The 11011-nt window shown below is 39.6% G+C and overlaps 1 protein-coding gene across 2 annotated transcripts; it reads right to left on the bottom strand.

Annotated features, from left to right (window-relative positions):
- Positions 1 to 766: 766 nt before the first annotated feature.
- Positions 767 to 8924, bottom strand: MOCS2 (molybdenum cofactor synthesis 2). 2 transcript variants are annotated; one of them, XR_004381953.1, is made up of 7 exons: positions 8811 to 8924; positions 7401 to 7545; positions 4680 to 4807; positions 3763 to 3913; positions 2776 to 2899; positions 2040 to 2136; positions 767 to 893 (listed from the first exon to the last, which is right to left on the bottom strand). XR_004381953.1 is itself a non-coding variant. In XM_032851457.1 (6 exons), the coding sequence occupies exons 2-6, from the start codon at positions 7496 to 7498 to the stop codon at positions 825 to 827; spliced, it is 570 nt and encodes a 189-aa protein (XP_032707348.1). In that variant the 5' UTR covers positions 7499 to 7545; positions 8811 to 8924; the 3' UTR covers positions 767 to 824. The 2 variants fall into 2 exon arrangements, 1 of the variants encoding a protein (XP_032707348.1); XM_032851457.1 differs by lacking the exon at positions 2040 to 2136.
- Positions 8925 to 11011: the final 2087 nt, after the last annotated feature.

Here is an 11011-nt window from a genome sequence, read left to right on the forward strand (position 1 = left end):
GGGCCCTGTGACAAAATAAGCCACAGCAAAAATGGGGGCGGGGGGGTGAGTGAGGGGCAGGCCGGTGCCCAATCACAGACTATAGGCCACAGTGAGGACTGTGGGTTTCTAGAACGGGATTGGCTCTCAGGAGGTTCTGAGGGACTGACTCAGTGGGAGGCAGAAGAATGGCAGCAGGGGACTGTCAGCAGGCCACAGCAGCAGTCCAAGAGAAATGGAGAGCTGGCATGGTTGACAGATGTAGCAGTGGAAAACACAGGAACAGCTGGAGTCAGACATTCAGGAACCCTTTTTCAAATTCTCCAGTAGGTTCATTCAAGGATTGAAGATCAAGACTCAAAGTACTGGCTTCTTGACCACTATTTCTCAAAACAAACTGAAATAAATTGTGACTCTAATATCATATCCAAAGGACAAAACCATCCACAAAATCACAAAATACTTCACTCACTGACCATCTACTATTACTGCCAAAGAAAACAAAATCCTTTTCATTTTAGTTCTCATTGAAAAATACTAAAACATAAGCAATCTGAACTTCCTACTTCATGGAAGAGTATGTCCAACACAGGCATCTTTCCTCACCTTTCAATGACTCTCCCACCTTTTCTCTAAAGCCTTTCCTCTATCTCTGGTTCCCCTTAAGCCCTCATCCTGAACACCCACTTATTTTTTGTCTCCCTTTTGTCACATGTTACTGGTGTAACATAAGAGACTGTACTTCATTAAACTGTCTTAACTTCTGGAGAAGAAAAATCAAAATATGTTTAAAGACAGAGGTTTACCAAATTTAATTTTAGTACTCTTAAAAAAAAATGTGTGACTTAATCACCAGTTGCCCAAAAGCATTCTTTGTTTTTTTTCCAGGATGATGATGATTCTTCATACATTTCCTGAAAAAAAGAACCACAACAGGTATACAAAACAGAGTGGCTTAATAAATTCAACTACATCTGAATAATACAGGCAAATTAATATTATATCTATTTAAATCTGCTACTCTTCTAACAATCCAACAAACATTTGCATAAGGCACTAAGCGTAGAAAAATGAATAAACATGTTCCCTAAATTTAAGGACTCCCAATCCAGTGGGTGTCCTTATACAAGTCCTTACACAACAATACACAAGAAAACCTAACAAGACAAGGTGCAACCACAAAATGGAATAAACAATTCCATTTGGGGCCACATCAGGAGACCGCCTGAGCAAGGTCATGCAGGGAAAATGAAAGATATTTGGTTTTAAACATTTTTTTTCTTTCCAAACATATCTACTACTTCAACATTTCTAAATATTTTTCTGTAGGCAAAAGGGGTATTTGCATTAGGTGTGAAATTAAGTGACCACCCACGAAGTTTCTAAGTAGATTGGGCTGCACTTTATTGACAACTGTGAGTGTGTGCCCCACCTACCTGCCTACCCGTTGCCTAGATCACCAATGACATCAAAGCACAGGTGGGACTAGAACCCCACAAGAATTTAGATACTTCTTGGAAGGGAGTGGAACAAGAATGTATCACTATTCTCACTCTCCTGCCAAATTCTATTCCTAAGGGACAGAAATCCAAATCTGACTTTCCTCTGAACACCTGTATACCCTTCTCACCCTCCACAGACAGAAAAGCAAATAGAAAGCTCAGCTAGTCCTCAAGGTATAAAAGGAGAGGATGCCCCAACTCCTGCCCACTCTCTTATTCTGGAGGCCTACCCTCTCATTACCTTCTATCAGTGGGGTGTCCCTTCCTCCTCCCTTGTGAAGAAAACTATCTCTGCCACCTAGGCTCACAACTCAATGTAGAATGCTCTTCCTACCTCACTCTATTCAGGAAACGAGCTCATGTAGTCCATCAAAATTGTGGCAGCTTTGTTCATAGCAAAGCCGCCATCTATCTGAGCTTCACTAGCATCCCCTTATAAGAACGGGTTTCAGTTTTTATTCAGAAAATACAGTACTGAATTTCATAGGCCCTGTGTCAGAGTCCCATTTGCTCATCTCCACAACTAACTGAGGTGGTAGGCTCCTAGGAAAGACTCACCCTCTGGTCCTCTGGTCTGGCTTTCTGATCTGAGCAGTTAATTCATTCCTCAGCTTTGCTACCAGCCAAAATGCTGCAGGCAATTCTAGACTCTTAAGTGCAATTACAAGTTTGAGAATTCAGAATAATCCCACTGTTGTTATTACACCAGGGAAGAAATTAGGGAGTTGGGTCTTTTCATCCCTTCAGAATGTCTTTTTTGACCAGAGGTTTGCTCTTCTTGATTGGTTTGATATGTTGACATAAAATGAGCTAGAATTTCCTAAATCTATTTTAAAAATCTACTCACTATGCATTTTCTCCAAAGAGGCAATACCCCACCCTTTCCTTTTCCTAAAAAAAAATTCTAGAGTTCTTTGCTCTTTTGCCTTCAGAAATCTGTTTTAGCTACTGCCTAAATAGCCATGCATTATTCCCACTCTCCAAAAGAAATTCAAGGGAATTCTAATCCAAAGAAAATGAATTCATATATGAACCAATGGAGCAGTCCCAACTAGGAATTCTAGCTGTTACCATCTACTGAGGCCTAATCTGAGCCATGCATTCTTTGGGGCATGTCCTTTTCATGTTTAACAAACCTTCGGAAGGAAACACTACATAAACACCCTACAGATTAAAAAACACATGACTCTAAAGAGTCAGGAAAGCCCCATGAATAGAAGCTGTCACCTCATTAGGTTTTTAAAAATCTGTAAGAAAAATCATGTCCAAATGGCAAAAATAGATATTTTCTTACCTTCTTCCATATGGGCACCTTGGCTTTTAAATTATCGATGGCATAGCTCACAGCTTGGAGGGACTCAGCCCTATGGGCTGAGGACACAGCGATGATGATGCTCGCTTCTGATACTGGAACTGAGCTTTGACAAAATGAAAGAAAAAAAAATGCCATTTCTTCTGAATCTAGTTAAAGAATCTACTAAACAGATGAAAAAAAAAATTCCAGTAAAGCATTCTTACAACTAAACATCCAGTTCTGTTTTATATAAACTTCCACATTAGTTAAAAAAACAGTAATTGATCCCAACCGCATTCAGCAGAGGAGATGCAAAGATTGTGGCTAATTTGTTAGCATCGATCCATTAAACCTGTCTGAAGGGCACTGAGAAAAAGACCTTTCACTGTTTCTGGTTTGGATAAGGTATAGTGCCAGGTAATGCCTAGAAACACAAACTTACTGCATGAGTATAATGTAGAGTTTAAAATATTAAACAGAAATAAATATAGAATGGATAAAATTATTAATAAAATTATAATTGTTAATAATAAAATAATGGAATATCACAGAATGGAGTCCCTATTGCTGGGTTCTATTTAAAGCGTGGAACGCCACTCTTCTTAGTGGTACGAAAAGGCAAACTAATTTAGTGACCTTCAAAAGCATTTACATAAAAAAAAAAATCTATTAACAGACTTGTCATACAAGCTGAGTGCAAACTATGAAACAATTCTTAAAAGGCCTTAAGGACTTTAGCACACATTAGCACAGGCCATCTGTGCTGGGCCTTCCAGTTTTGGCACATTTGGACTTTGTTACAGCATCAGCCACTCTCCAAATGTTACAATGTAACACCCAGAGTATCTCCACTCTGTCTGCCAGAATCATACACAAACCTTCCTCTCATGGTAATACAGGATTCCTATGTACCAATTCTGATTCTGGAATCTTCCAAAGATGGAAAACAACTGCAATTAACTTTTAAATTGCTAAAGGAAATCATACCCAAGTCTATGAAACACTGCTATGTGTTTGACTGGCCATTTCTGCCTAATGTTGCCACAGATCTTTCGGATTTCATTTTCTGCCATTGGGAGATATGCTTCATATTCTAAGCTAATGACTTTTTTCCCTTCAAAGTTATTTCTTGTAGTCCCTAAAAGAAAAAAAAAAAGAATATTATTAAAATAAGGTTTTTCCTTACAATAGAAATAACACATTAATAGAAAAGAGGATTATCTTTTAGTAGACAGGCAGCATATACCAATTTGTCTAAAAAATGCTTTCAAATTTTCTAAGAACAAAAACTTGGTTAGAAAAATAAAAAATAGAGACGTCTGGATGTTAAGTCTGCCTTCAGCTCCGATCATGATCCTTGGGTCCTGAGACTGAGTCCCACATTGGGCTCTCTGCTCAGTGGGGAGCCTGCTTCTCCCTACCCACTCTGCCTGCCACTCCCCTTGCTTGTGCACTCTGTCAAATAAATAAATAAAATCTTGGAAAAAAAAAAAAAAGAAAAGAAAAGAAAAAATAATTATCACAAAGATAAAGAAATAAAATGACACTGATTAGGCAAGCATGACTAAAAACACTTATAGGACAAACCAAGATGGGAAACATGCTCCAAGGATTATCATTAAGTTAGTATCATCACTATTTTTTCCCCCTCAATATTTGGAAAATACAGAATTCTCCCTATTAATAATGACTTTTATCCTACTCCTTTAATGCCTTTAACATAGGTTAATCTGAAGATTACTAAAATAAAAGAAGAACCAAAAAAATTTCTACCCACCACCATGGGTAATCTTGACTTACTGCTCTCAGTACCTTAAAATCCTCTATTAACCCTGAACATGGGAAACACTTGCTAATTTCTCATCTCACACAGCCTAACAAAAACTGTGAAAATGACAACTCACCTACAAAGAGGGATACTGCACCACAGAGTGGAGAAATCACCAACTGTGAGACTTCATCTATGGACAGCTTCTCAGCAGTGAATTTTATTATATCTTTAGAGTTCTCTTCAACTTCATTCAGATCTTCCCTAGAAGATATTAATAAACCTTAACATTGGTACGAGAGGCAAAACACCCAACCTACAGTTTTTCAACTAATATTTTTCATATGTTAGATGTGATAGAATGATAAAAATAAGCAGGTGTAAAATTTTAGCAAAACTCAACATGTTTATAAATATCCCTAATCAATCAAGCAGGCTATAAAAAGGAATTTGCCATTAACATGATCACTTAAAATGTAATCTATCTCATATGCCAGTCTATTCCAAATTCTGGAATTGCTGCTCTTATCTTCCATCAAGGTATAGGTCAGACATCGACACCTCCATCCATACGCATGTTACCTCTAACCGCTATATGTCCGTGCACCACACCTAAGCTGCCTTTTTCTTCATCCAAAAACAAGAAGAACAGAAGCAATGCTGACTCCACAGGAACTGGGCTCATTTCATAACCAGAAATAATTCAGTTAAGTAACTGAGGAAATAAGGAAATGAACTGCATGGCTATCACCAGGTGTCATACAAAGCCCTCTGCCACGTATTTCTCATTTCATTCATCAAGCATCTATTACATACTCACTAAGAGACCAACTTCATGCATTAGACAAGAACCAGGGAACAAAAAACCTAGCTCCTGCCCTCAAGGCACCTACACAGGAATGGAGAAACAAAGCAATAAAGAAAAATTATATATGGGGGTAACACAAAAATAAACAGGGTTCTGAGACAGAGCACGGGTGCTGGGGAAGTGCGGCTGTGTAAGAGCATCAGGGAAAGCCTTTCTCAAGAGGCAGGATTTAGAAGTGAAACCTGAAACATAAGCAAGCAGTCCTGGAAAGAAACAAGGGAACAGGCCCCCAGGCAGAGACAGAAGGAATGGCAAATGCAAAGCCTCTAGAACAAGAAAGACCAGGGTGTTCTCCAGAACCTAAGGGGAGGCCAGAACCCAGGGTTCAAAGGAGGGAACAGAGGGGCTGAGAATGGGCATGCAAGTCGGACTTTGCTCGAGGAGTTGTCTGGATATAATCATAAATCCTGAGGGATTTTATTTACATTGGGAAAGAAGGCTCAGAGGAGTTAAGGACTCATTCAAGGTGATTCCAATCAGGGAATCTCACTAAATCCAACATTCTTTTCCCTATTCTTCCAGCTACTGAAAAGAAAAGCACAAATAATCACATTCCACTGGATTCTAAGATGTTTCAACCTTCCGTACATGCCACCTGAGATTGTTAGAAGAACTTATAGGTAACCCAAACATGGTCTATGCTCTATGAACTTGGAACCATACCAAACTCCTACAACTTGATTCTATAAGGACATGGCTTCTAAAACCACATGATACAAACCCAAACACCTTCAAACAATACATAATGCTATTTAAGTAATCTTTCTAATATGTCCAAAGAACACCTTTAATCCTCTCTCTCTCTCTCTCTCTCTCTCACACACACACACACACACACACACACAAACACCTTTAATGGCAGCACACTATTTTCTGAATAAATTCCAAACAAAAAAAAATGGCATTTTTCTAAAATCATGGTGTTGATATGGTGACCAGTTTCCCAGTGAAACTGAGACACATATCTAACAAAAAACTCTATTATTTCCAAATAGTAGAACTAAGAAAGATCCAGTCTTTATTAGTATGATGGGCAATTTGCTTTGCAATATATATTCTTCACTTTTGGGGGCACTGCCCTCCAGCAGAGTGGAAGAAAAAAATTGGTGAAAAAAATAAACTGGCATCCTTAGAATGTTCCTTTCTTTAATGAAACCAAGGTTTTACCTTTTGTATTTACTCTTGACTTTGGAGAAAAGCCCGTATCATAGTAAGAAAGGTTTCCTTCATTCCTAACTTACGAAAAATTTTTAATTAGGGATAATCATTCATTTCTACATTATTTGCTCTTCAGTTGACAATAAATTAAGCCTCATTCTGTCTCTCCAGATTATGCTAAGAGATATTCTTATGCATCATCCTACTTAGATAAAGACTATGTTGTTTGGGAAGATGCATTGGGTCCTAGGGCCACCTGCAACACAGCTATCGTGATAAAGCTGTTTCTTTACACCTGGAAAATGGTAAGCTTTCTTGTTAGGCACAGTGATCTTTTTATTTCCTGACTATGCAATTTTTTGACATTTCTCTGTACCGAGGAGAGCTATTACCCTGTATGAATAAACGTATTTGTGAAAAAGTACAGAGAATCCAATAACCTGAATTCAAATGTTGGCTCTGCTTCTTACTAGCTATGTGATCATAGACAAGTTTTTACCTTCTCTGAATTTCAGTTTTCCTTCCCGCACAATAGGAATATTAATACTCCAGTATCCAGCACTATGCCTGACACATAATAAAATTTCAATAAGCCATTTTAAGTGGAGAGAATGAACATGTCAAACTGACATTAAACTGCTTACAAGAGAACAGATGTAGAGATGATACAAAGGTACATATAAGTCCGTCTACATCAACTATTACAACGGCAACTCTTTACTGGTGCAGACAGATTTACAAAGAGTATATACTTAAAGCAAATCTTATACAAGTTATCATCTATGTAATCCTCTTCCACAAAATTGGTTAAGAAAAACATGTCTCACACACCCAAGTGGCTCACGAGCACTACCCTCCACTAATGGGGGGGATAATGGCAATTTCGTCTCCTGATTGAAGCTGGAGGAGCTGATCTCCAAGCTCGACATATTCTTGACGGACAGCAAATATCACCTGATTCCTGACATCAGCCAATCTGAAGGGAAAAAAATATAATTAGAACTATCAATGTTGTAGTAGACCTCAAATCTCCTCAGCTGCAACTAAAAACACCACATTAAATATTACTTCATGAAGCACCACCTGCAAAGTTACTAATTAAACCAATTCATATTCTGCAGAGAAAGTACATATCCCTTGAAGAACATACTTATTCACCGCAATGAACACGGTAAACTGCTAACAACTTGCTAACAACTCTTTAATGAGCGTAGTCTCAGGGATTTAAACAACCACCTCCCTGCCTCAAAAAAAAAATAAATAAATAAAAAATAAGAAGACTACACAACATTTAAGACCAGGTGTCTCCCAACAGGTATAAGGCTAAAGATAAAGCATGACAGAGGCTCCACCTCATTTCATTGATTATCAGGGCACTTTAAGAGCAGCTTAAAGGGGCACCTGGGGGGCGCCTGGGTGGCTCAGTGGGTTAAAGCCTCTGCCTTCAGCTCAGGTCATGATCCCGGAGTCCTGGGATCGAGCCCCACATCGGGCTATCTGATCAACAGGGAGCCTGCTTCCTCCTCTCTCTCTGCCTGCCTCTCTGCCTACCTGTGATCTGTCAAATAAATAAATAAAACCTTTAAAAAAAAAAGGGGGGGGTGGGGGCACCTGGGTGGCTCAGTCAGTTAAGCACCCAACTCTTGATTTCTACTCAGGTCCTGATCTTGGGGTTGTGAGATCAAGCTTGGAACTCCTTCAAATAAGCCATAATCATACTTTGTTGCAGAAAGGACTTGAGGTAGGAATAAGAGCAGTAAATTATAGATTTTCAAGAACCAGAAAAAAAATCAAATATGAAAACTCGATTCAGCAGCAGCTAAGGTTTCTGAGCTTTCATTTTTCTTTTAATCTTAGAAATTTCTACTTTGAGTTCTCTAAAGAAGGGGAAAGACAAAAAATATAAAACACAAGTTTTTGACTTAATTTGTAACAATTCTATTTAATGTTATTAAATGCAGAACCCACATTTTCAGTATTTTATAAATTATAAAAGCAAATATATTCATGCCCTTTGGCAGTATTCCAGTTCACTATACTTTTTTTTAGCAAAATATCTTTAACTTTAAGAAATCATGCATTTTTAGATACTAGAATTTATTAGTAATTGCAAAAAAAAATACACCTACTGACTTTTTAGACATTAAGCATGGATAAAAATTAGCGTTTTTCTCTAATTATTTACACATTTTTCAGTGTTAAAAAGTATTAATCATATGTATTCTACAAAGGTTTAACTACCCAGGATGTCGGGCTTCTATCTCATTCCACAGCTGCAACGCTCTTATTTCTTGTGGCACAGAAATGGTCTCTGAGCGAATTCCTGTTATCTCAGCACTTTTGGCAAAATACAACACTTCAACCTGTAAAGGAGAAGAAATGCCTTTAACGGTAACAGTAATAGACCTTTTCTATCTCGGTGGGCTTGCTTTCTTTCCAATTATTTTAACCAAAGACAAATTTTATGAGTTAAAGATAATTAAATCACCTCCCAAAAAGTTAGTATAATTACAAGTTAATTACAAGTTAACCGTGAGGTTAAGTCGTTCTTTGACATAAATGACAGCACCTTTTATAAACACTTAAGCAGTGAACTGATGTCTCAGTCAAGAGATAAATTACACAAATAAAGTAAATAAAAAAATGAGACACGTCTCTCACGGTTGTCATATGACCCTTGATTCAGTCATTACATCGAACCCAGCTGCCAAGGATTAAGTTATGCAACATACCCTCACGTTTGCAAAGGCTGGTGGGTTTGATACACAGGTTAAACTGGTATTTCCTAGGACAAACCTATACCGTCAGCCTGGTATCTAAGAAATCTGGCCAATTAAATAACCCACCTGTCCCAGTGTGCAAATTATTCTCTACGAAATAATCAGAGGTTTGCAAATAATCGAGGGTTTGCAAATTCATATACGAAGCACCTTTTTTCACAAGAACTCTCAGTTAAATGCATGAACTTGAAAACTGTCTTTGCCAAAGCGAATAATCATAGAAGCAAGGGGGCGACGTCGCGGGTACTTTTAGAAACCTTTGACGCCGTCACTCCGGAGACCAGGGGTTAGCGGAGAGGACATGACCTTGGTTCGGGCAGCAGAAGTGAAAGCCTCCGCAGCCCGGAGGGGCAACACCAGTTGTAGTGGGTGCGGCACGGGGCGTAAGACTCGGTTCCACTAAGGTGGCAACGGTGAGGATCCGGCTGAGCAGGGCCGGACCCATGGAGGGAGGAAGAAAAGGGGTCAGATGCACCTGTGAGGACTCCCCACCCTTACCTGACATTGCACTACCATCCCGTCCAGACCCCGGATCTGGTATCCCAGCCTAGGAAGTGGAGCAGGTCGGCTGAGAGCGCAGGCGCAGTCTTACGGCTCCTTCCGCCCACACGGGGCCTGCGCAAAACTAGCTCCGCCCCGCCCCTCGCGCAGCCGCTCGCCCCGCCGAGTTCCAGCTGCAGACGACTCCGTGAAAAGCTCAATTTTCACTTGCTGCTGGGTAGCGGTGGTGAGCTTCAGCTACAGGTATTACGAAATGCGGGAAGGGCTGGCCGTTCATGCCTGTCTTCTTAGATGAGAAGCCGAGGTGCGGGAGAGCAGACACTGGTCTCTACTGGACGGTTGTCACCTGCATCACGGAAGTTCGGCTTTCCCACCTGTAGGCTTGTCTTTGACATTTCTGATTACCCCGACATCCGGCTTAAGATTAATGTCCGTTAAAGGCAGAGCATTCAATTTATCATAGTATTCGAATTGTGTCAGATTTACACTTTCTCGGTTTAGTAGCTGCTCAGTAATTAGTCCAGTTGCTATCTATCCATCCAACATTTCCAACTTTTCATCAAGAACGCTGTTTTAAATTGCTTACACAGTCTTGTGGATATAAGCTAGGCGTCCGTCCCCTTGGTGGAATTCACAGTGCTGGATGTAAGACAGCTATAAACCATTAATGGTAAGTCGGTGTAACAAATGCAATACTGGAGGTACATGTTACACTTCATGGGGGTTGTAAGGGGAAAGTGGCAGGTCACCTGAGGAGTACAGGAAGTCTTCACAGAGGCCTGAGCTAAGTCTGCTAGAATAAGTAGCGGCAATGTTAGAGTGAGGGTAGGGATGAGGGAATTTCGCTAAGGTGTGCCAAGCCAGAGGGATATAAAGCAGCATTATGAGGTCACAGAAGGGCAAATAGTTGGCAAGGTGCACACGACCCTCCAAGAAGTATTGGAAATGAGGCTAGATACCAGGTGGTAGCCAATGGGAGGAAAAATTGACAAGAACTAATAGCAACATATATGCCTATAAAGTTGTTAAACATCAAGGATAAAGAATTACATTCACAAAAATAGGAAAACAGGGGAATGATGACAATACCTTAGACTTCTCCCGGAGATCTAATGCCAGAAGATGGTGCCAATATCTAAAAGAGGCTAAGAAAAAAGGATG

Source organism: Lontra canadensis, unplaced genomic scaffold (genome assembly GCF_010015895.1).
Source record: "Lontra canadensis isolate GAN:19392208 unplaced genomic scaffold, GSC_riverotter_1.0 scaffold5, whole genome shotgun sequence".
Taxonomy (NCBI): Eukaryota; Metazoa; Chordata; class Mammalia; order Carnivora; family Mustelidae; genus Lontra; species Lontra canadensis.

Excerpts from the sequence above, each read along its gene's own strand:
- MOCS2 (XM_032851457.1), bottom strand. The coding sequence starts at position 7,498 with ATGTCGAGCTTGGAGATCAGCTCCTCCAGCTTCAATCAGGAGACGAAA. Across the intron at positions 4,808-7,400 it reads AGTGCTCGTGAGCCACTTGG|GGAAGATCTGAATGAAGTTG; the intron begins GTGTGTGAGACA and ends AATATCTTCTAG. Across the intron at positions 3,914-4,679 it reads TGCAGTATCCCTCTTTGTAG|GGACTACAAGAAATAACTTT; the intron begins GTGAGTTGTCAT and ends TTTTTCTTTTAG.